General features: G+C 39.4%; 2 protein-coding genes across 2 annotated transcripts; one reads left to right on the top strand and one right to left on the bottom strand.

Moving 5' to 3' along the window:
- The first annotated feature begins 7,085 nt into the window (after nucleotides 1-7,085).
- On the top strand, nucleotides 7,086-10,155 carry LOC149821674 (transcription factor UNE10-like). The gene is made up of 6 exons (XM_089980788.1): nucleotides 7,086-7,437; nucleotides 7,654-8,281; nucleotides 8,465-8,560; nucleotides 9,093-9,158; nucleotides 9,515-9,850; nucleotides 9,961-10,155. Exons 1-6 carry the CDS (start codon nucleotides 7,358-7,360, stop codon nucleotides 10,051-10,053), a joined length of 1,299 nt encoding a protein of 432 aa, XP_089836914.1. The 5' UTR covers nucleotides 7,086-7,357; the 3' UTR covers nucleotides 10,054-10,155.
- Nucleotides 10,156-24,514: 14,359 nt separating this feature from the next.
- LOC149821675 (strigolactones hydrolase CXE15-like) lies at nucleotides 24,515-25,459 on the bottom strand. The gene has a single exon (XM_089981284.1). The coding sequence runs from the start codon at nucleotides 25,432-25,434 to the stop codon at nucleotides 24,523-24,525; it is 912 nt and encodes a 303-aa protein (XP_089837410.1). The 5' UTR covers nucleotides 25,435-25,459; the 3' UTR covers nucleotides 24,515-24,522.
- Nucleotides 25,460-25,967: the final 508 nt, after the last annotated feature.

A 25,967-nucleotide genomic window follows, 5' to 3' on the forward strand; every position in this document is an offset into this window, starting at 1 on the left:
GAGCCCCCATTGGTCTCATAATAGAATCTTGGATCTGACTATGATATAAAAGGTAAAATAGGTTGGGATAAACCTGACTTTTACTTGGAATCCACCCATATTTGCTCTATATCTGACCAATTGAATTAGAATATGCTACTTGGATCTGACGATATGGGTCAGATCTGGTTGGGACCCTGGTCAGAACTCTTAATGATTAAGGATTCAAAACAAGACATTTCTAGTTCTAAAAGAGCTGAAAATAAATGATCGGAGCATCTAGATGAACTGAGCAAGTTTCGAGCCATTGTGGTTTCGCAGGAAACAAAAGCAAGGGTGGACATCAGGATGGGTACCTGATGGGATTTTGCATATTGAGCCAATTAAAGTGGTTCCGACATGGCCCAGCCTGACTATTAATTGGGCCTTGAATCAGGCTTGACCCTGTTCAAATTTTAATGGGTTTGAGCGTGGACTGACCCAACTATTAATCAGGCCTAATGGGCTTGCTCTAAATCCGCATGTATTCAGATCTGACTTATATTGGGCCTAAATAAATGCCTTCTCAAAACAAAATCAATGGCAGGTCAGGTCACATTAAATCAATAATATTTAATCCCTGCCACACATCTCAGATATGCATGACCCCACTCATGGTTGACAAGAATGCGTCGTGGGATGACATATAATTAGGGATGCAAATGAATTGGATCTGGATCAATTAAATACATACAAAGTTGAATCCAGAACAACCAAAACTTGCAAAACCTTCATCTTAGATCCTACCCATTTGCATACCCACATATAACCAATGACCGGTTATATTCAACATGACCCGATCTGTTCTTGATTGATCAAGCCGACTAAGCAAAACAATCAAAGGGTGAACCTATTATTCATGGGAATCCATGTAGGTCTTGTTTCATTATTTTAATAAGAGTATTAGTGTTATACTCTTTGTTAGATCATATATTGGATATGATCAATCTAAAGAAGATTCTGGTTCACAAGGTGGATTCATGTCAACATTGAAAAGAGATTATGTTAACATAAAAAGACTTCCTACATGTGTGGCTGATCACGAGCAGAAAGGTGATATTTCTAAACAAAGAAGATCACTTTCTATTCTTAAGGAATAACCTATTAAAAATGATAAATGTTATCCTATCAATGTATATCCTGCTGAAAATAAAAAACTACCTTTTTGATAAAGGAATGAGCTGTAACAGAAATGCATTATTAAAGAAACCTACCTCTCATGAATATGGTTAAGAGAGTGAGGATCTTCATCCGTGGATGTAGGCAGTAACACTACTGAATCACGTTAATCATTGTGTGCTCTTTCTTTGCACTTCTATTTTTCTTAGCATGGTATCAGAGCCTTCGTAGCTTGGTCTTCTTCAGCTGGTCTCTTCTTTAGGTGCATTTAGTCAAGAAGGTACTTTCTATCATGGCTGCACAAAATTCATCTTCGTCTCAGATAAGTGCTTTGTCAACGAATCTGCTATCCTCTCCCTCGAATCTCCAATATTTTTTAAATGTAAAGCTCATGGCTGAGAACAACCTTCTCTGGGAGTCTCAGTTCACTCCCATCCTGATGGCCTATGATCTTTATGGTCTAGTTGATGGATCAAAGTCGTGTCCTGAAAAAATCAAAAAATCCTCAAATGAAAAAACTGAGGAACTTAATCCTGAATATGCCTCTTGGGTGAGACAAGATCAACTCCTATTAGGATGGATTATTAGTTCCCTTTTTGAATCTGTGCATACTCAAATTATTGGGCTCAAAACTTTCTTTGAAGCGTGAAACTGTCTGAAACAAATATATGCTGCACAATCTAGGTCTCGTATATTACAGCTAAAAGAACAACTGCATTCCTTAAAGAAAGGTGTGAATTCTATTAGCGAATATTTTCAAAAAGCAAAATCCATAGCCCACCAACTAGCTATGGCGTCAAAGCCAGTAGCCAATGACGATCTAGTCCTTTATGTTATTCGTGGGCTTCCAAATTCTTATATTGCGTTCAGAACTTTTGAAACTATTAGGGCTGACCCTATTAAGCTTAATGACTTACTCAGTCTATTATTGATTCAAGAGGCACAAATGTAGGCTGCTGACAATGATGATCAACATGAAAATAACTTTTGGGCAAATATTGTTCAGCAGGCTAATAACTATCAAAATAAGCACTTCAACAATCAGAATTGAAACTACAAAGGAAACTATGACAAAAACACCAATGGAAACCGACAAAATCAGAACAAAGGTCGAATTATTTGTCAGTATTGCAATAAACCAGGTCATTCTGCTAGAATGTGTTACCAGATCACTCGACCTAGTCCAAAAACTGAAATCAGTGATAACCAAACTCAAGCCCACTATGCGGCATCAAAGACTGATTCAAATGATGCTCAAACATATCACATTGTTGCCCACGAAACTGATGATGGAGGTTGGTATCCAGATTTAAGAGCAATGCATCATGTCACTAGTGATCTGAATAACCTCTCAATTTATTCTTCTTATCAAGGCAATGACAACATCAAGATAACTGAAGGTTCAGGTTTGCACATATCTCACATAAGAAGTTCTAATTTTCAATTTTCTCATTCAAAGATTATTCTTAGAGATATCTTATATGATCCTCAAGTTACCAAGAATCTGCTATCAGTAAGTAAGTTTGCCAAAGACAATCAAGTATATTTTGAGTTTCATCCTGACTTTGTTTGTATAAAGGATTCAAAAACAAGAACTGAGATTATGCGGGGGAAATCAAATAAGGGGCTCTATCAACTTCAGCTTGGATGCTCTACCAAGGAAGTTTGCATCAGGGAAAGGGCGTCCATTGAGCAATGGCATCAACGTTTTGGACATCCAACCTTCAAAATCGTACATCATATTATTAATAAATTTGGTTTGCCATATACTCAAAAATTGAATTTGAACAAGATATGTCTTGTTTGTCAGCAAGGAAAAAGTCATGTGTTACCTTTTGATGCTTCTACTCATGTTATTTCTCAACCTCTTCAGTTAATATTTTCTGATGTTTGGGGACCTGCTCCCGTACACAGACTTGATAGATTCATATACTATGTTATTTTTGTAGACGCTTACTCTCGCTATACTTGGATTTACATGATATCTCATAAGTCTGATGTTGCTGATATTTTTTGAGAATTCAAGAGTAGATAGTTAAGAATATTTTTGAACGAAAAATAAAGTATTTTCAAAGTGATGGAGGTGTAGAGTACAAGACCTTAGAACCTTTTTTGAAAAACCATGGCATTGTTCATCGTATCTCTTGTCCTTATACCCACGAGCAAAATGGGTCTGCTGAACGTAAACATTGTCACATTGTTGATACGGGGCTTTGCTTAATGGCACAATCAGGAGTACCCAACATGTATTGGAGTTTTGCCTTTAATACTATTGTTTATCTTATAAATCGTCTTCCTTCTACTCTGAACAAAGGAACATCTTCCATTGAAATATTAAGAAGGGAACGTCCAAATTATGAATTTTTAAAGGTGTTTGGTTGTGTCTGTTACCCTTGTCTTCGCTACCTTAGAACTCATAAACTAGACTTTAAATCTTCTTGCCATGTTTTTCTCGGATATAGCCCCAAACATAAAGGATATATATGTCTTAATAGGGAAACATCCAAAATCATTATTTCTTGAAAGGTTGTTTTCAATGAGTCCCATTTTCTCTTTCCACCTACATCTGAGGCGAGTTGCTCCCCTACCAATTCTTTCTTCCCCAAACTTCCCTTACCCGTGCTTGATCCTTGTCTGTCAGCCCCTCCTCTACCTCTTCCAGGCCCTTTTCCTATGCCTAAACTATCTCCCAATGTTGTCCCTACATCTTCGTCTTCATTTGAACCTGATCTCTCTACCACTCCAAATTCTCTTCCTCAAGCTTTGACTCTTAGAATCCATCATATGACCACTCGTTCCCAGGATGGGACTCGGGTTCCCAAAGTGTATACTGCCACCTCTCATCCTATCCCCACACCCTATTTGTCGGATTTCTTAGCCAATCAAGAACATGTTACCTTTAAGCAGGCCAACCAACACTCTCAATGGCAACAAGCGACGAATGTTGAAATGCAGGCTCTTCTCAAAAATGATACTTGGGATCTTGAGCACCCATCGGCAAGTCAACATATTATTGGGTGCAAGTGATTCTTTAAGATCAAACACAAGTCAAATGGATAGATCGAACGCTATAAAGCTCGTTTAGTAGCCAAAGGTTATAGTCAAGAAGAGGGCATTGATTATTTTGATACCTTTAGTCCCGTGATCAAACCTACCACTATACGTACTATTCTCTCCATAGCCATCAGCAAACAATGGACCGTGAGACAACTCAACGTCAACAATGCCTTTCTTCATGGAAATCTTTAAGAAATAGTCTACATGGCACAACCTTCTAGGTACAAAAGTCAAGAACATTCAGACTATGTTTGTCACCTGCGCACGACTCTCTATGGCTTAAAATAGGCACCTCGTGCTTGGTACCAACGACTTAGCTCTTTCTACAACACTTGGGTTTTTGAAGTTCTGTCACAGATACTTCGCTTTTTATTATGCATCGAGACCCTGTGACTATATATATCTTGGTTTATGTTGATGATATTCTTATCATTGGCAATTCCTCTACACATGTTCAACAGGTGATCCACAGTTTACACTCTGCATTTACTCTTAAAGATCTTGGCAATCTGCACAACTTCCTTGGCATATCTGTTGCTCTGCATTCCAAAGGGCTCTTTTTGTCGCAACACAAGTATTTCATGGATATTCTCAACCGTGCTCATATGCTTGGTGCTAAGTCTGTCTCTACTCCCATGTCATGTTCGACCTCTCTTCGAAGTCACATGGGCAATACCTTTCATGATCCTACTTTATACAGGCAAATTGTTAGATCTTTGCAATATGCGACTATCACTCGGCCAGACCTTTCGTTTGCAGTTCACAAATGTAGCCAATTCATGCACCAACCAAGTGTTGAACATTGGCAGGCGTTTAAGCGGATCCTTCGGTATCTCAAAACTATACTTCACTACTGCCTTCTTATTCAACATTCTCCCGACTTTCATCTTCATGCGTATAGTGATGCTGATTGGGCTGGCAATTTGGACGATAGAAAATCCACTAGTGGATATGCCACCTTCCTTGGCCCGAACCTTCTCTCTTGGAGCTCAAAGAAACAGACTATTGTGGCCCGTTCCAACTCCGAGGCTGAATATTGGGCCATTGCCAATGCTTCTACTGAGCTTCTCTGGTTACAATACTTACTTCACGAATTGAGAATTCCCTTTGCCTCTCCTTCCACGCTATGGTGTGATAACGTTAGTGCTATCTACATGTCCTCTCACCCAGTGTTTCATCAGCATAGCTAACATGTAGAAATCAATATCCATTTTGTTCGGGACAGAATTGCAAAAGGCTCTCTTTGGGTTTAAACATCTCCTCTTCCCATCAGTTAGCTGACATCCTAACTAAGCCTCTCCCGACTGACCGCTTTGAAGAGCTTCGATCCAAACTCCAGATCCTCCCTGAATCCTTGAGTTTGAGGGGGGATGTTAGATCATATACTGGATATGATCAATCTAAAGAAGAATCCGGTTCATAAGGTGGATTCATGTCAACATTGGAAAGAGATTATGTTAACATAAAAAGACTTCCTACATGCGTGGCTGATCACGAGCAGAAAGGTGATCCTTCTAAACAAAGAAGATCACTTCCTATTCTTAAGGAAGAACCTGTTGGCAAGGATAAATGCTATCCTGTCAATGTATATCCTGCTGAAAATAGAAACTACCTTTTTGATAGCTGTAACAAAAATGCATTATTAAAGAAACTTACCTCGTGAGAAAGTGAGGATCTTCATCCGTGGATGTAGGCAGTAACACTGCTGAACCACGTTAATCATTGTGTGTTCTTTCTTTGCACTTCTATTTTTCTTAGCACTCTTAACATTGTTTGCTTTTTGCTTTATTTAAATTTCTAGGTTTTCAAATATTTTCCTAGGAATCCTTTTCCAAAACAACTATGTATGGAGCAGACAAACCTGGAATATATGAGATTTTCTTTTCTAAGAAAATCAGTGAGAAATGGATGAGATTTGTGACTATGGTGCTATAAATCGGGGGTGATCACCCGATCATCTATTCAACCAATAACATTTTCCTTGTGTTGGCTGTGGGCCCCAATAACCCCAAGTCATGTTGGGGCCCACAGCTAGCACTTCGTGAGGATTGATTAAAACTGATTCAGATGTTGATTAAACGGATTCTAATTCCGATTTGGATTCAGATGGTGACATGCTCATACCAGATCTCTTTTTTTTTAACATGTAAATAGATTCGGATATTCACCAAATTGGGATATTTCTTGGATTTGATAGCAAAAAATCAAAACCATATCTACATCTGATTGTAATCAGATATTGTTTTGGCTTAACAAATGCTGCTAAACGAAATCGAATTTGGCCAGATATCGTCCACTCATTGACATCCCTACATCAAGCTATCTTATTTGACTCCAAGTTACCTTGCTTGTTACCAATTAGTAACTTTGTTATTTATTAAAAAAGTAGGGTACGTTAGCAGGAGAAGTCCAGATAAATTTCACCAATTCCTGAACCCTACAAAACGAGGGTAGTTGTTGGACTGAGATGGGGCTTCAAGAGAAAAAAACAAAACCACCGTAATTGCTTTAGTACCTATGGGTAACCTCCATGTTGCTGGTTTTCCTCTCACTGAGCCCTCCCCCGGAGGGATAACCCTAGACGGGACCCCCACATGCTACCACCCTCTTAGAAGGAATAAGAGTAAGGGAAGTCACTAGGGTGGTGGTATAGTAAACGCCATAGATAAATGGATGTGAGGTCACTAGGGAAGTCTTATAACCGCAAGAGTAAACACAAGGGTCTTGAAAGAACAAAGAGGGGTTGGCATATGAGGGCAGTGAATGCTGGGCCTGAAAACCTATCTGCAAGACTTTACACGTGTCGGCATGAGCCACTCACATTTCAAGGAAAGATCACATGTGGACACCTCATGCACCCTCACCCCCCCCCCCCCCCCCGCCCTCTCTCTCACACACGCACACCCCACTGACCCATGGACCTTTCCGTCGTCATCCCTACAGCGCCATCCTAAACTGCACGCACCTCACACTCTCTCTCTCTACACAAACCATCTTTCGGCTCTCCACACAAACATTTTTCTCTTTTTTTTTTAGGGGAGCCACATCCACATCCTGTTCTTGCCTCTGCCTCCATTAAACTCTCGATCTCTCTAGAAGGAGGTTGTCTGCTGTCTCTCTCTCTAAAACCTGATCCAAGAATCACAGCTCCCCTCAGTGGGAGATGGAAAGCCAGACGAACTCTAACAAACAAGGAGCTTTTGGCCACAGCAATGGAGATCCCATGAGTGACAACTTATCCATGTACAATCCCCTTTCTTTTGTCCTATTTTTCTTATTTTCATATTCTTTGTGTGTGTGCACCCATATAGACTCTAGGTACACATGACCCTCTTGCAGAGAGAGAGAGCATTAACTATATATATGCCATCTATCATAATAGTTTCTAATGATATACAATCTTATGTTTTTCTTTTGAAGGAATACAATCTTATGTTTTTGGCATGACCTTTTTTGTAGGTGGGATTATGAAGTTGCAGAGCTCACATGGCAAAACGGCCAACTGTCAATGAACGGGCTAGGTCCTCCCAAACCAACCTGCACGCTCTCCCCCAAACAAGTGTGGGAGAGGCCTCAAGGCAGTGGCACACTAGAGTGCATAGTGAACCAAGGCACAAGAGTGCTAGACAAGGCTGTCAAGGTGCCACAAGCCAAGGACTTCTCCCCATGGTTCATGGACGCCTTGGTCCCTTGCTCGGTCCCTGACGCGATGAGCCCGAGCTGCGTGGGCTCAGACAGACCATACGACTGTGCACTTGGCTACACCCCGGGCTCGAACATCCGTACCCACGTGGGCTCGTGCCAAGGACCCTTTGCTAGCCAAGATGGCCATGACAAAATGGAAGAACAATCTGAATCTCATTTCAAGCGCCAAAGGCTTGCAACCGTACCGGAATCAAGCCATTCCCGTGCAAATTTAAGCATTTCAGGCAGTGCAATTCACGGCCAGGATGACACGTATGTCACAATCGACACGTGCGAAATGAGCAGCAGCTCTGCCGGCAGGCTGACGACGCCGATCGGATCGACGGAAAATACTAACACAGCAAAGGATGAGCAAGATTCAGTGTGCCATAGTAGGTCCAAGGTAAGCACCTGTGTTATATTTCTCTATAATTCTAGCATTTTTCATTAGGCTTGCCTGGATTGCTAGCCGGAAAATCTTTCCGGCGACTTTTCTGGAAGCGTATCTGGGCGTGGATCTTGATCTTTACACCATTTTGGCATGTTGGTTCTGATCATTTCCCAACGTTTCATGTTTGTGTTGAAGAGGGAGGAAGAGAGTGAGAACCACAAGGGTAAGGGTCAACGGGGACGTTCAATCTCTACAAGTAGAGCTGCCGCTGTTCACAACCAATCAGAACGTGTAAGTTTAATTATTATTATTATTATTTTCCTCTGGTCAGTTCGTGGTTGTACATTTTTTTTTTCTTTTGGATGATCAAATTTGTGGTTACTGTCCAAACCATAAAATATAAGGTCCTCCGAAGCAAGGAAAACCCCGGGTGGGACGCCACGACCATCTAGACTTATGTAACCCACCTCTGAAAGCCACGGACACAGCCGTGTGCCAGTGGGGATTGATCCGGTGCCTTCATCTCAGCACCCTCACAACCACCTCACTGGCCACGCGGGCGATCTCCTCGGTGGTAAGTCCTCGAATGTTAATATGATCAAATTTTGGGATATGTTCGAATGTTGTTTTGAGGATAAGTTGATTGCATATTTGACAATTGTATCTCCAGTACTTTTTTAGGTCATTTAAAGATTAAAATAAGGAAATGAGTAGTGGGACTTATGTTGGGTACTCTCATGTATGTTATGGGCGACTCTGTATCTTATATTTTCAATAATAATAATAATAATAATGATTGATGACATGGTGAATATGTTTGCAGAAAAGGAGGGACAGGATCAACCAGAAGATGAAAGATTTACAGAAGTTGATACCAAACTCAAGTAAGGTAAAATATCACTAACCAGTAACCATTATTGTTAAATTGTCTTAAAGGTGTCTTTTCATTTCCATCTTTAGAAATGTTGACTGATTAAAAGAAAAAAAATAGAAAAAAAGTAAAGAAAGGAAACATGTTATTTTGCATATAGATAAATGGCTCTTTACATTATAAGCAGAAGATGCTCCCTTTCAGCGCTCATACCCGGTGAAAATAGATCGCAACACTAAAACATTCACCACTTTGTCAATGATCCAGAAGATTTTTTTTTCTTCTTTCTTCTTACCCCTCATATAAGATTTCAATAGGTAGATGATTTCAGATTTTCCTAACAATTAATTGTGCCATCTTATTTCAAATTCAAGACCGACAAAGCTTCTGTGCTAGACGAGGTGATAGAGTACATAAAGCAGCTTCAGGCCACAGTCCAACTAATGAGCCAAACAAACATGCAACAAATGATAATGCCAATGACCATGCAGCAACTCCAAATGTACATGCTAGCACAAATGGGTATGGGCATGAATGCCGGGATCCGACCTGGCTGCACCGCAATCCCTCAGGCCCTAAATCCATCAAACTTTATGCCGCCACCAAACCTTGTTGCAGCAGCCGGCGGATCGTGTGATAAACTGAAAGAGAGGATGTCAAGTGCCTCATTGCCTGATCCACTCTCTAGCTTCCTTGCATACCAAGCACAGGTATATGCCAAGGCCAAGTTTAATTGTAGGCATCCTTGGTGTTACTCTGCTTAATACTATAAGTTTTGACCTGTTAGGGATCTCTAACAAGACTTTTATGTTAATTGCAGACAATGAATGTGGATCCCTTTAAAATGGCAGCGATGTATCAGCTGCTATATCGATCGCCATCATCCAACGTCAATGGTACAAGGGATCAGTAGGGAGATAATTCCTCTCACAAAGATGTACTGAAATATGTATACCTACACAAATGCACTAGTTTTGTATTAGTTTATATATTTTAAAATCAAGTTTTGTTCAAAGAGAAGTCTCAATTAAAATCTCATGTGTGCATGCTTGTTACTTGCCTCTCTCTCTCTCTCTCTCTCTCTCTCTCTCTCTCTCTCTCTCTCTCTACATATATATCCACCAAATTCGCGTGTAATTTTAGAGCTCTCACATTCAAGTCTTAAAAGCAATAAATGCATAGATTAAATATGACAAAGAAGTTTTGAATTGTTTATGGAAAATGACATTGTTATTATCATAAGGATTGTAGATTCAAATACCTCTTTTTCTAGACCATATTAGAATCCATCAATGACTACTAATGGCAACAAAAGACACATATGTGCATATCTGGTGCAAATACATGCATGCACTCACACCCACTTCACACATATGGAGGCTCATTCATAGAGTAAATACTTTGATCTAGTAAGGTATTTATAACAATCTAAATTGTACCAAGTAAATCATGATTATCACATTCGATTAGGTTTGATACTGTTCAATACTATGTGGCTAACATGATTCGAGCCTAGGATGATATAGTAGTTTACAATAAAACACAAATATGATATTTATCTAATTCTAGCTAAATGTGTACATTTTTTCATTAACATTTTTTTCCTCTTTGTAGTTTTTTGAATAAAAACAAACCAATCTAGCGGATAATAACAATAGGATGACGATCATGATGTCCATGGCAATGAATTGCAAGGCTAGATTTATACAGAAGGCCATATGTGTACGTAGGTCCAGGTCACCTTTGGAGAGTTACTCGAAAAACAACATCGTTAAGTTCTACAAAGTACTGCCGCCCGCCATCGCGCCACCGAATATTTTGTTCAACCATGCAATGACAAGTGGGCCTCACCGACTCTTATCCTTATCCGTGTTCATAATTTTTCGACGCAAAGGTTGCCAGTTACAATAATAATAAGTTAGCAACATAATGCTCTATTTCTTCAACTTATGCTTAAATTGTTTACTTTGCATGGGTGCCACACTGGGAAACAAGCCATACAAACATATAAATTTAAATACCTCAACTGTTGGGTGATAACATTTTTCTATAATGAGATTTGAGTGTTGATTTGATTTCAATCCGCAATAATGGGTAGTTTACATAAACATGCAACTTTTAGCATGCCATTACTTTAAGGAAAAGGGATACATATTACATATTGAGATGCTTAGCATAAAAATGTAATGATTTGATGACATTTTAGTTAATTATAGCTTATGAATTGAAAAAATTAATACCATTTTTTCAGAGACCTAGCCATGCTGGCTCTGCCTGTTGTACTTATAGTCGTTGTCCTGGCAGCGTAAAACTCCGTGGGCTTACCCTTGCACTCAGGTAGTCACCACGCTTCCACTTGCCCAAGTTGCCCATGGGATTGAAACAATACTATAAAACCTAATTTTAAAAAAGAAAAAAAAAGCTATATATTAACAATGATGGCAATCATGACAAGTGATGATAATTGATGGGGATCTAATTAGGCACCACTAATTAACTTCCAAGGACATCACAGAATAAAAGTTTTAACTACCAATATGGATGCTAGCATGTGGGGGGCACATAAGAGGACTATTTCCCTTTATAACATACGCCCTTCCTAGTAATTGGCATAACGTGATATGTCTAAAAAACGCATGACAAGGAAAAGCCTGATCTATACTGAGGATGTTCCCGTCACCACACGTTTGGAAGTGTAGGGACACAGCCCCCTGAAAATTCCAAGGAAATTCATGGAATTATAAATTCCTAAATGAAAACATGAATGTGGGATTTACTTGGAATTAGAATTCCTAAACAAAAACATGAATTTGGGATTTACTTGGATTTAGAATTCTCATATAAATGATTAAAATGGTTGGCCCAACGTACACTCAAGAGTTCCTTTGATTGGATGATGCAGATGGCACATTATCCATGCAACATTATCACTGGACCAATATCGTACTCTAATCTTGACATCACTCTAACATGCAACTGGAAAGAGCCTATTGAATGTTGGGATTGAATATGACTTCTCAGATAGGCCTGAAAGCAAATACCTGATTGTGATAAACTTGACGGACCATTCTATGTTAGCATGGTTAACCTATTTGACTACTCAATTTGAGATTATTGCTTCTTTTTGCCAAAGTATATATAATGAAAGAAAACTAAGTCTACGGCCCTTTTTTTCTTAATCACAACCTTCAATTAGGTCACCTCATTTCGAATATGATATTACTTAAATTAAATAAGGGAAAAGATAAGGTAGTTTTGCATGGTACGCACTCTTGTTCGTATAGATCTAGCGACCGAATGATAAATCTAACTATACATATGTGTTAAATATATAGTTTATTTACTATATTAGAAGGTTTTATCATGCCTAATTTGTCATCAGATTCTATTTTTAAGATAGTGAAAATCAACGGCTCACAATACGTGAAAATGAGAGCGGTTTAAAAATGGTATAAAACATCATATTCGAGTCAACTTTATCTTATGAAAATAATAAATAGAACATGTTAAACATGATCCAATGGTCAGATTTTGCTTTTGAAGCTTAGATCTATGTAAATAAAGTGTATACCATCATAGAAGTGTCCATTAAATAATATGTTTGAATCTTTTTTTTTTAATTGTCAAAATAGTATGCTTATTTTTAAAAGCATTTTCTCGGTGAATGTAAGATATTGGAAGAGAAAAGAATTGATTGGGAAGCTAGAAAAATCTAAAGTAGAAAAAAAAAAAATGGTTAGACACATGAAATGGCTATGCATTTTCTTGAATAGATGTAGAACAAGAAAGGATGGTTTTATGCTTATTATCATTTATTCCCTCCAAATTGAGGCCAATTATTCAAGTTGATGGGGTTGATGAACTTTACGTGAAATGATTGAGATACCATTTATTGAGTCAGTATAATTGGATGATTTCTTTTTCTTCCACTTTTTCCTCAAAGTAACATGAATAAGCATCGTTACCAACTGAGCCGTAAAGATAGTGGAAAAGAAAGAAACTATAAGAGTGACAATCGAGCTCCATGTTGTGGTTGATGTTTAGTTTCATGTCTATGTTCCCTCTTTAGGAGGTTAGCTCCTCCCAAGCTAGTCCACTTACTCTTTTGGACTTGTGCATGTTTACGACAGTTGATATATTCTCTTTTATTTTTTTTTAAATAGTGACGATCTAATGAGAAGGGAGATGGTCCACCCCCTTGTCTGCATGTTAGATATATTTTTTTGGCAAATCTGATGTGATCTTCATGGTTGAAAACATATGATTAGACCCTTGTATCAAACTTTTTTGATGTATATGTAAGATTTTATAACATAAAAAATTTCTGAACCGTTGATTTTTGGATCCTTGTAAAATATACATATCTAAAAGTTTGATCCATGAGTCTATTCACATGTTTTTAATCATGAACATTATATCCATATTATGGTAAGATTTACCAAAAAAACACATCTAATATACATATTTTGAAGGGTAAGACGGGGTGGACGGCAGTTAGCTCTATTATGTGCTTGCTGCTTTTATTACAATTGCAATTTCCCTAGAGCAAAACAATGAAAATACTCTCTTTTCTTCTTGTTTTTCTGGTTTTCAACAAAGGGGTGGAGAAGGTGCTATATACTCTCTCTCTCTCTCTCATGATTAGCTCACGCGTGGCAATGAGCTGTCTTTCTGGCCTGAGTTCTTAGTTCATGAGTAGGATTGGCCAACACTGCAGCACAGAGTGGGCCATGATATCAATGCATTATTGGGGTGAATCAATATGCAGGACAAGTCAGATACTAGTTGAGCTCCTCTTTTAACTATTTTGTACATCTATTTAACGATTAAAGTTCCACCGGTCTTGCCAAACGTGTAAAAGTCCAGGTACTTCTCAGTATATTTTTCAGATATCTACTTTAAATGGTGAACCATATTGAGGAAGTTTTTGTCTTCTAGGGATCGCTTTGGATTTACGATTTGGCATCAAGTGAAACATGACCAAGTTCATGAACTCCCCACATATCTACAAACATAGAAAGGTTGGAGTTCATGAACTTGGTCATGTGTCACTTGATTCCAAACTGTAGATCTGATAGACTTCCCAAATATGTGCACTCTGTATCTCTATATGTCTTCCACTCATGATAGAGCTTTCCTTGAAGGGATAGCTTGTAAGTTCAGTTGTTCTGTCATAGTTCCAACAACATCTCCTTTTTTGAGAGCTATCACATCGGGGTTTCCATGAAAACCCAAGCATATATGGATATCTAAGCCTTCATATCATGGGGACGTGTAAGGTACAGCACAATGTGATCAACTCATACCTTCTCAATAAAGTGAAACCATGCCTTCTCTCAATACCCTACAAGACCTAGTCTTGTCTCTGTTTTCAGTGAGTGTGGTAAGTTTGTCATAAAAACAATGGCTAGCAATCAAAGCAGCAACAGCTATAGCTATCCTTAGACTTGAGACACATTAAATTGTCTAAATCATTTGGGCAGTATCTGGACCCAGAAAATTTGTTGGGCCAACTATCTTTTGGTCCCTAGCTAGCTGCTCATTTTTCTTGAAATTTAATATGGTATCTATCTTGTACTCGAGCTAAAGTTTCCAAGGGTTAAAGTCACAAGAATCTCTTGGCTACTAGGGAGCCACGCTTTCCCTTTTCCTCTTTTTCTTTGACCCTTTTCTGATATTTGTTTAACTTAGCATCCAATACAAATGTTCAAGTTCATGAACTTGGTCATCCTTTAGACGATGTCAATCTCAACTTTAATTAAGATTTCACCGCAGTGAAACGAGGGTAAATAACAAAAAGTAAACCTTTCAGTAGCTGCATTCTGTGCCACTAGCTGTTTCAATAGACTTTTTGTGGGCAAAGCCTTTGATTTTAATTTAAAGAGTTAAATAAACACATATCTGATAATAATAAAATTTAGTGGTAGGTACTGAAGATAATTTTTAGGACAAAAGAACCATGAAAATTTGTAGAATCTTCACTGCTGGAATTTTTAGGGGTCTCATCTCATGAGTAATGTTGAATAATGTTATGCTTAGGTTGCATGTCATTTCAAGGTCATCACACTAAAGTGCTACGTGAAAATTTTGGATGGGGACAAACTTGGGGAGCCGGGCAGGTTTGTTGTTCAATCATGATTCAATAATAAGCCAATAAGTAGACATGGGCACGCCAATTGTTTCGGCATGCCTGCTAGGTACAACCCTAATCAATGCGTTCCATGAACTTGGACTTATATATCATGAACTTGAACTAAAAGTCTCTCTCTCTCTACAAACATGTGAACTTGTGTAGGGGACCCCTAAGTTTGGGGTTCGTTCATGGGTGGATCTCTCTCTCTCTCCCTGGATTTTTACCGGGAGAAACCCTCCCAGACGCATAGACCTAGCCGTGTTGGCTCAGCCTGTTAGCATAAAACTCTGAGGGTTTACCCTTCGACTCCGAAGTCTCGGCCAAGCTTCGGCTTATGCAGGAGGGTGGCACTTAAAACTGAAAAACAATAGAAAGAAAAAGAAGAAATAAAATAGATATTAACGTGGTTCAACGGTTAAGCGTACATCCACGATGTAAACACTTGCTGGCTTACTTCATTCACCAAGGCTGCCTTGTATATATATACAATTTGTTTCCTTAGTAGCTGATATGCTACATGATTCTTTTCTATTGATATTTTTCTTTTCTCTCTCACATCTTTCCTCTTTGACACGATTTTTTCTCTCATAACTTTCCTCTTTTACAGGATAGGATTTAGCAATAGAGGAAGTTACCCGATGCATTAGATGATTCTCATAATCTTTCTTTATTGTGAATTTGTTTTTTCCTTTGTTATCTTTGGAAATCTTTACACCATTATCGTTGGAAGGCTCTAGAGTCTGGATCTTTGCCTGAGTTTGGATCTCTACCTTAATACCCTCCTTCAAACTTGGTTGGGGTACTAAAAAAAGTCTAAGTTTGGGATTTAGTATTTAAAAAATGCTCTTTGTGAGAGGTTTGGTAAATATGTTTGTTACTTGTAGATTGGAAGGAATGAACTGAGTGACAAAATGACCCTGAGCCGCATTTTTCTGTACAAAGTGATAGTCGATCTCAATATGTTTGGGCCGATTGTGAAAAACGGGATTGATGGTCATGTGTAGGGATGACATGTTATCACAATATATGGTGGGAGCTTGTGTAAAAAAAACTCTAAGATCCCATAAAATGTAAGTGATCCATGTGATTTATGCAGTAGTTGAAGCCAATGATCGATATTTTGCCTCCGTGCTTGATCGAGCTATTGTTGGTTGCTTTTTTGTGCTCCATGAGATGCAATTGCCTCTGACATAGATACAGTTGCCTGTAGTGGATCACCGAGTAATGGGAAAGCCTGCCTATTCGACGTCAGAGAACCCATACAAAACAAGAGGATTTATGTGTAATAATTGGATTCCATACTCTATTGTGCCTTTGATATACCTCAAAATCCTCTTAACAATCTAGAAATGAAACTTTGTTGGGGCATACATGTTTTGGAAAACATAATTGACACTGAAAGATAGGTTTGGTCTAGTAAAAATTAAATACTGCAAGCTCCCAACAATACTTTGATAGAATTTGATGTCTTCAAATGGTTCATCATTCTGGAAAAGCTAAGGTTTGCCTACCATAGGAGTGGCAATGGGCCGACAATCTGTCAATTTTGCTCGATCCAATATATCATAAGCATATCTACTCTGGTTTAAGAATAACCTTCATTGAAGCATTGAACTTTAATGCCATGGAAATGATGAATAGATCCAAGATCCTTCATTGAAAATTCTTGATGCAATTTTTTGATAATCTCATGAAGAAAGTTGGTATTGCTTCCTGTAATGATGATGTCATCCATGTATAAAAGTAAAAATATGCATCCCATGTTTCCTCAACAAATGAATAAAGAGGAGTCTACCACACTACAATAGAACCCCATGGTGAGTAAGAATGTGGTAAATCTGTCAAATCAGACTCTAGCAGATTGCTTGAGTCCGTATAATGCGCATGTAAGCTTACACACATAGTATTGTTTAGTTGGATCTTGAAACCCTGAAGGTTGCTCCATGAATACAGGTTCCCCTAAGAACCCATGAAGGTAGGTGTTTTTAATATCTAGTTGCTTGATATCCCACTTATTTGTGAGAGTGATAAATCATGCAATATGTATGATTATAGGTTTTATGATAGGGGAGAAAGTTTCAATAAAATATATTATGAAAAGTTGATTGAATCCCTTAGCAACTAATCACGCTTTGAGTCTTTCTAAAGTTTCATCAACTTTCAACTTAGTCTTAAAAAACCCATTTACACCTAACAACGTTGACATTGAGTTGCCTAGGCACTAATTCCCATGTGTTGGTGTGATATAGTGCATTCATTTCTTCCTTCGTAACATTATGCCACCCAAGGTGATTCAATGCTTGTTTGACAATCTTGGGTTCTAGTGGGACATCACATTGGGCCAAAAAATACTTTGGGTTTGACTTGATGATATCGTGTTTGGATCGGGTGACCATGTTGTGTATATTTGAGACGCTACTAGTAGTGACTTCCAGCTAGTTCAACTGATATGTTTGAGTAGGTTCATCTTCAACTTGAATTTGGTCATCTTGAATCTGCCCATGTTTATCCATTTTCAGTTGTTCAAAAGTTTGATTTTGATTATCACTTTCACAGATTGGTTCTGTAGTACTAATCTGATTCTTCTGATTGTCTTGTTTGTCATTATGAAACGACATCTAATTCAAAAAAGTAGCTTCATTATTATTCATGTCTCCTTGGATGTTTTCTCAAAAAGGAAGAACATTCTCATAAAAAATTATGTGTTTACTAATATAAATACATCCAGATTCAACATGCAAACACTTATAACCCTTGTGACACTTACTATGTCATATAAAAATGCATGGCAATGCTCATGGTTCAAACTTATTTTTCACATAATCTTGCAAGCATGGAAAACATCTTGACCTAAAAATTCTTAGATAAGAATATTCAGATTTCTTTCTAAAGAGCTTTTCAAATGGTGAAATCATGTTTAAAACTGTATTTGGCAACCTATTAATCAACCAAACAGTTGTTCAGAAAGCTTCTACCCAATACTTGTTGGGAATTCGAGCATGAAAAAAGATAGATCGAGCAAGTTCAGTTATACTACGGTGTTTTCTCTCCACCCGACCATTTTGCTTAGGAGTTCAGAGACAAGAAAGACTTTGATGAATGTCGTGTCCTCTCAACTTTTGAAATGAGTTACTTATGAACTCACCTCCATCGTCCGATTAAAAAATCTTGATATGCTTTTGGAAGAGATTTGTGATAATTTTATGAAACTCATAAAAGCAATGCTCAAAATCAGTTTTGTACCTTAAAGGATAAAACTAGATGAATCTTGTGCAATCGTCCACAAGAATTACATACTATTTAAAATCTTGAACAAATGGTTCAGGTGATGGTCCCCAAAGATCACAATGGGTCATTTCAAAAGCCTCGACACATATAGAATTCGAGCTATCAAAATGCAATTTTGATGATTTTGCTATAGCACAGCTAGAGCAAATATTTTTATTTCCACAACCACTACTGCTAATAAATTTATCTTTAACCAAGTGATTCACGATATTCATATTTGGGTGTCCCAAGCATTGGTGCCAAACCTCATTATTAATTGTGCTTTGCCTTGCAGAAAACAAAGCTTTCTTTGTCTAAGGCTCAAGAACGTAAAGATCTTCGTGCCTATGCCCTGATGCTATCTCCATCTTGGTCTCCCTATTCTTTATCACAAAATGATCATTAAAGAACGCAAAAGTTAGGGGTTGGTACGATGTCAATTGACTACCAGAAATTAAGATTTTGCTTGATCTTTAGAACAACTAAAACGTTATCCAGTTTTAATTTTTTTCTCCAAGATCCAAAGTAGTAGAACCAATATGCATAATTTTAAACTTTTCTATATTCCCTACCATTATTTTTTTCAGAACAATAATATTCAACGAGTTTTTTGAGCTTACCTGAGTCTGCTGTCATATGTGAACTAGTTCTGGTGTTAGGAAACTAGGCATGATCCTGATTATCAGAAACGATCATAGCTGCTAATGCCTGTGGGATATCTCGTGGGAGAGGAAAATATAAAAGAGCTTGAGAGAGAGAGAGAGAGAGAGAGAGAGAGAGAGATTAGAAAAATGAAAGAGGGTTAGGGTTTATATAGACCCTAGGCCCCAAGCCACCTATAAAAGGGACTTAAATGGTTCAAAACGACAACCGTCATGGGCCTAGGTTGGCCAAACGATCAGCCATAAGTGCTCAAATGACTAGCAAAGAATGGCATCGAAAAAAGACTAAAAAAACAAAGTTGGGTGCAAAATGACAGGTTAGGAACATCCAAAACTGGGAGGATTAAAACCATCCAAGTACTAAAAAGATGAGTTAATGACCAAACATAAACAAAAATAGAAACCAAATCCAAAGTTTAAGGTCCAACTTTAAATTCAAAGTCCAAGGCCTAAGGATAAAGAGATGCACAAAAACCAAGATCTAATTCTCTTAAGGGCTTTCCTTAAGGCAATACCCTTTCTATATAAGAATAAGAGAAGTTTTTATTACTTGACTAAACTTGTAAGAAAGACAAAAGACCCATGAACTTAAGAAAACAGAGTAAGACACCTAGGTAGTTTTGAGACAAAACCCCAACATAGGGCCCTTGTAGTTATGGAAATGAATTAACTATATGTTTGCAACGCCCATGATTTTTGAACTTTGATAAGCATTAGATGCTTAGCTGTGGCATATTCTCAAATGACAGATTTTAACACAAGTCAAATTCACAACCTAAAAGCAAACATAAGAAAGTTGTGTATGAGAAAGTGAATCATGTGATAGACATTCACAGGGACCAAACTTTCACATCTTTACTAGCTGTGCTAAAAACAAACATGCCCTAAATGGTTGAGTGGCTTGATGGCTCCCTTAAAAGAACAGCTTCAAAACACTAACTTAGCCTTATTATATATGGAACAAATGCTGGGGGCTGCTTTTGGGACTCATAATTATGCCACCTGATTAGACCCTGCTCTTACCCAAACATCAATAATTGTCTTTGGAGCTGCTTTTGGTCGGAGGGTCGCTTGGCCCGGTCCAATCCCACTTGACGTGGACCAAGCCAGATAAGAGTGGGTCCAATTTGATTTAGAGATGACCAAACTCAAATATGTTGGATGCAGACCCATCTAAATCGGTTCAAACGTGGGGCATTGGCTTGACAGCTCGAAGACCTAGATATAACTCAAAATTAGACTAAGCGGCATGACAGTTCAACACTTGAGTATTCTAAGTTTTGGGATCAATTATATCTAGGGGTGTCAAGGGGTCGGGTTTTGGTTCGGACCCAGGTAGAACTAGACTTGGACCTGATTTTTGGGTATGGTATCGGGTCCGGACCCAGGTCTATTTAATAAGAGAAACCATACCTGGACCCGATAAGAACTACATGAACCAGACCTGGACCATGCTCGGTAAAATAATATTTTTTTCTCATTTTTACATTGAAAAATTGTGGGTCTTAATCAGAACTCAGGTCGGGCCCATGTCTCGTATAAAATTTTACAAACTATACCTGGATCCATGTATTAATCGGGCCTTCAGGTTCGAACCCAGATCTTAATCGGGTCTTCTTATTTATCACCATACCCAGACCCAATAGGGTTTGGTCCGGGTAAACCCGACCCGTTGACACCCCTAATTATATATAGATTGGCCATCAAAAGTGGCCACTAAATAATGAAATTAGTGACGATCTTTCCAGTTATGAAAGCTATGTTTCTTGAACATGTGTCCCAAGGACTAGAACGGTTTAAGCACACAGAAAAGGAGGAAAGCCGCCATATGAAAATGAATATTTTCTGCCAACAGACCCTCTCTTTACTTTGCAAGGGTGTGGTTTGTATAAGCCCTTTGGTTTCCAATATGCCTAATCTCTTTTACAACCCTCAAACAACTTCCTTGCGAAACAGCAAACACAGTGCCCCAATTTAGATAACTGTGGAGGGTAATTGCCGTTCAAACAGGTGGATTTGATGATGTATAGTCTCTATATTGAACAGACTACTGAGTATATGGCAGTTGTCACAGTGAGGAAAGATTCAAATGCAGAATTAGATCTCAATTAGTTGAGAATTTGTTGTTGATTTGTTAAATTTATTCTTTTCCCTAAAAAAAAAGAAAAAGAAATTGTTGTTAACTGGTTGAAGATAGTAAGGTTATACATAGTTGACATCTAGCAACAGAAAGTATCAGAACCCAATGACAGCAAGCTGTATGACCATATTGGGAAGCTCACTTTCTGCAAAGCTGTGTATGCATGAAACTGGAAGCTAAGCGCTTTTGAAACTTGGTTCCCTTATTATGAGAAGTAAATTTTTAAGGACACAAAATTTTCAACATGAAAGGCTGTGTATGCATTCAAAGAAAGAGAGGCAGAGTGGAATCTGCGTTTGCTCATTCAAGAAAGATAACTTTTTTCAACTTTCACCTGTTTATTGGTGCGTCATCTTATAGTCCACAGATATAAAAGATCAAAACACTGCACCAAAATTAAACAATTAAAAAAACATAGTCACCACATGAACAGATTGAACAAATGACACCAGAAAACTGTTGAACATGTTTTTTTATGCTATACTATATTACCAAGGGGTAAGCCCAAGGTTGTTAAATGCGATGAGGCGAAGCGAGGCGTTGAGCCTGCGCTTCGCCCTCTGAGGCGTACGCCTCTCACAACATGAGACTCTCAAGTATCCGTGGTATATCTAAAAGATCGTAAAAATATGTGGCATTTTTGTAGGGATGTTAATGGATTGAATTTAATGTTAGGCGTAAGAAGGAAGAGAGAGAGAATTCAAAGGAGAAACTGGGTTGTTTTGAAAAAGGTGGTCTTGATGAGGTGGAATAGTCCCATATTGCTTGTGCTTGAGTTTTCTGTGGGCTTTATAAGCCACTTGTAAACTCATACACTTGTTCCTGAGGACAAGAAAGTGGGATGACCACCACACACACGCGCACGCCTGTCGTGCCGTGACGTGCCGAGCTTGGGGCTCGGGTCTTTTAGGGCCATATCCAATCAAGTCAAAGTACCTTTTTACCCAAAGTTTCTTTGGATTCTATTACGGGTTATGGGAAATGATAACGGGTCACGACTCCTCGTAGTACATGCCCGTTATGGCTCTTCGGTTCAAAGTTCGTTAACGGATCACGTCTTCTCAGAATCCGTATCGGGTCCTTCCACGTTTCATAACCGTTCGCGGGTTATAAAAGCATGGTAAGGGCTGCGGTTACGAATAGGCTGAGACAAATGCATTTCTGAAGCTCTGCGATTTCTCATCTCCCCTGTTGCTCTCTCTCTCTCTTTTCTGAGTTATCCCGAAAGGGTGTTCTGCAACATTTGGTTCGTGGAGGTTGTTTTCGAAGGACGATCCGCCGGAGTGCACCGTTCGGTTCGTCGTGGCTATTGTATCCTGAGGGAAGGACGTCGGACCTTGATTTGCACTGTATGTGGGGGCAAATATTCTCTAAGGGGAGTACTTTCGTATGCCTTAGCCTGTTACATAATCTAAACATGTTTATGTTGTTTTCTTTATGTTCTTTGCATATGTTTGCTCTTATGCTGTCGTCTGGATTTTGGTTGTTTGTGGAAACCGACATGCTTGCACCCTGTTATTGTTTCTGTCGTCTGTTAATCATGTTGTATAAACTGTTGTATTTCCTGAATTATATCATGATGACGATTCTGAAACTGTGTGATCCGAAAAATGATCCAACATTTAATGTGTATTCGACTGCATCAGAACGACCTTTGTTTAATGATCAGATTTGGAAAGCTGAAACCCCATCTGCTCATAATCAGATTTCTTTTTTTATATTTACCTTAGGCGCATCACTGCAACGCCTCAGTACCTTGAGCGTGCACTTCGCCTCTGAGGCGTACGCTTCAGGTACGACAGACAAAGTCACTCAGGCTAGGTTAGGTCTCTTATCGTGATGGTGGTTTCTCCATGTAAATATTAAAAAAAAATCAAATATAAGTAAAAATAAAAAAACATGTTTTTTCTATAATTTTTATTAAAAAAAAATCAAAAATAAAAAACATAAATACCGTGATTTAAACATGATATTTACATTTTAAACGGCTATTTATAAAAAAAAACATGTTTTTTATTTTTAAATAATTTTTATTAATATTTTCTTATAAAAAATAAATTTTATATTTTTTAATTTATTTTTTTATTGTCGAGATTTTGCCCAAAAAATGCAAGATTTATAAAAAAAATTCAATTTCTCAAGAGTTTTTGAGAAATGAAAAATTGCGCTTTAAAACATTTGTCATTGTGCTTCCAACACCTGCTCTACCAATTGAGCTACTCCAACCCTTCCCTAAGGGTAAGCATGGCATTTTTCTTAACATTTCTTTTAAGTTTGTTGTTTGCACTATATTCTTGACATGGCCACGGGGCCACCCAAGAGACTTAGAATTAACTCCACATTAACTTAGAGATAATGCTTCTTTAATCTTGTAACCTCAACCATAGATTATACATGCAGCCAATAATTACCATTAAATCTAATAATAAAATCACTTAAATGCAGAGCCGGGGCCTGAGGCTGAGGGAAAAAATGGGCCCCTATTAATGGTAGGAGTTCAGGGGCAGCACCTTCTATTTTTTTTTAAAGAATCAAAATAACAATTAAATTTGCATTCACATTAAACAAATATAATATTCCAAATATTTATATTATATTAAATAAAAATAGGGGAGCTCGGGCCTTAAAAATGGGCCCCTAAAATTTTTTTTGGCCCCAGGAGCCCTGAGGCCCAAGCCTCATTGGCCTCTTTACAGGTCCTGCTCTGCTTAAATGGGTCTTAATGATCCTACCATTCAAGTTGGGAATCCCCTTGTGAGACCCTATGACCACACTGGATCTCATATCTGGATCCAACAGTACTTTACAAGATAATCAGTCTGATCTCTCGATCTCAGTTCTCAACCAAACTAATAACCTGATCAGTGATATCACTTCTTATCATTATTGGATTTAAGGGGCAATTAAGGAGATGGTTAAACTAAAAGGTTAAAATAACTTTTAAACGCATAGGTTTTAAAAACATACAGTATAACTTTTAAAAACACACAGTACAACCAAAACAACTATAATAGAAGCCTATTTTTTAATCTGACCATGGGGTCACGCAACCATTTTTCAAACGGCCCTTTTCTTTTCTATTCTTTTGGGGATAGGCCAAACCCATGCTTCATAATTCATACCAAACCAAACCCTACTCTAGAAACCAACGGCTAGGATCGATCCCACACCACCACAGCATCAAAACCGAGAGACGAACCCAGAGATCAAGCCCATCAACTTCTTGGCCGCGTCGGACTCCGAGCTGGACGCGTAGAAAGCGTGCTCCTCCTCCTCGAAGACGTGGAGCTCCACCGCCCTCCCCAGCCGCTCCAGCTCCCCCGCCACCCTCAGGCACCGGTCCCTCAGGATGTCCCGGCCGCCCGCCACCACCATCACACCGACTTCCGGCGGCATCCCCTCCGCCGACGGACAGCAGAACGGGTGGTCCCTCGTCGCCGGCGGGTCGGTCTCCGGCAATGCCAGCCTCCAGCACCCGTCCGCAAGCTTCACGGTGAGGAATCCCCGCTCGTCCGACCCCAACTCCGACGCCGTCCGCTCCTCCCCGCTGTAGAACGGTTGTATGAGCACCACCCCCTTCAGGCTCCCCCGCTCAGTCTCGCCTCCGGAGGCGAGAACGTTGTGGATGATGTTGCCGCCGGCGCTGTCGCCGACGAGGAATAGTCTCGAGAGGTCTGCGGAAGGGGGGAGGTGGTGGCGGGCGTCCGGTGAGGACAGCCACCTGAGGGCGGCGCGGAGGTCGTCGTAAGCCGCCGGGAGCCGGTTCTCTGGCGCGAGGCGGTACCCGAGCGAGACGACGACGGAGGACGTCTCGGAGGCGAGACGGGCGGCGAACCGGTGAAAGTCGACGAAGCCAGGGGAGAAGAGGATGAAGCCGCCGCCGTGAACGAAGAGGACCACAGGGAGGGGCTCTCCGGAGGGGTTCGGCGGGTGGTAGAGGCGGGCCCACAGGCCGGTGGCCTGATCCAGGGTGACGTCGAGGGAGGGGATGGGGTCGGAGGAGGAGGCCGGGACGAAGAATGGGGGGCGGTCCAGGTCCACTCTGGTCACGCTGCCATCATGCTGGACCTTCAGTAGACCCCACATGTCCATCGTTGTCGCAGGTCTCTAGTGGTGGTGAAGGCGCCGGTGGGAGGTCGCTCTGTAGGGTTGATGGTTTATATATATATATATAGAGAGAGAGAGAGAGTTTGCCACTTGCAGTAGGTAATAAAAAGTGGGCCCCAACTGCTGACAGATTCCAGAAGCAGACTCACCTAACACCAGCTCTTTGATCCATCTTACATTCAGCCCTAACCCTATAACCAACGGGTCAGATGAACTCCACCCGCCCAGATGCATTAGTTGGACGGCTAGATCAAGATAGATCCTCTGATGTAAAGGATCTTCACATATCAGAGCATCGGTTCCCTTTTTTGCTTTTCTTTTTGACTTCCACGTCACCCCGTTCATCGCCTCAACTCGGGCAAACGGATCGGATATGTGTAACATTATTATCGATCCGATAGAAATTGCTATTGTGGATGTGATAGGTAAAGAAAAAGAGCAAGGAGTTGATATGTGCCATGGCTATTTGACACAGGCAGTGTCAACGGATCGGGTTTACCCAATCCCCACACGGACCA

Source organism: Nuphar pumila, chromosome 11 (assembly GCF_984573655.1).
Source record: "Nuphar pumila chromosome 11, dmNupPumi1.hap1.1, whole genome shotgun sequence".
NCBI classification, from domain to species: Eukaryota; Viridiplantae; Streptophyta; class Magnoliopsida; order Nymphaeales; family Nymphaeaceae; genus Nuphar; species Nuphar pumila.

Bases quoted from the DNA above. Each gene is read 5' to 3' on its own strand.
- LOC149821674 (XM_089980788.1), top strand. From the start codon at position 7,358: ATGGAAAGCCAGACGAACTCTAACAAACAAGGAGCTTTTGGCCACAGC. The intron at 7,438-7,653 runs GTACAATCCCCT...CCTTTTTTGTAG, and splicing joins ATGAGTGACAACTTATCCAT to GTGGGATTATGAAGTTGCAG. The intron at 9,851-9,960 runs GTATATGCCAAG...TGTTAATTGCAG, and splicing joins TCCTTGCATACCAAGCACAG to ACAATGAATGTGGATCCCTT.
- LOC149821675 (XM_089981284.1), bottom strand. From the start codon at position 25,434: ATGGACATGTGGGGTCTACTGAAGGTCCAGCATGATGGCAGCGTGACC.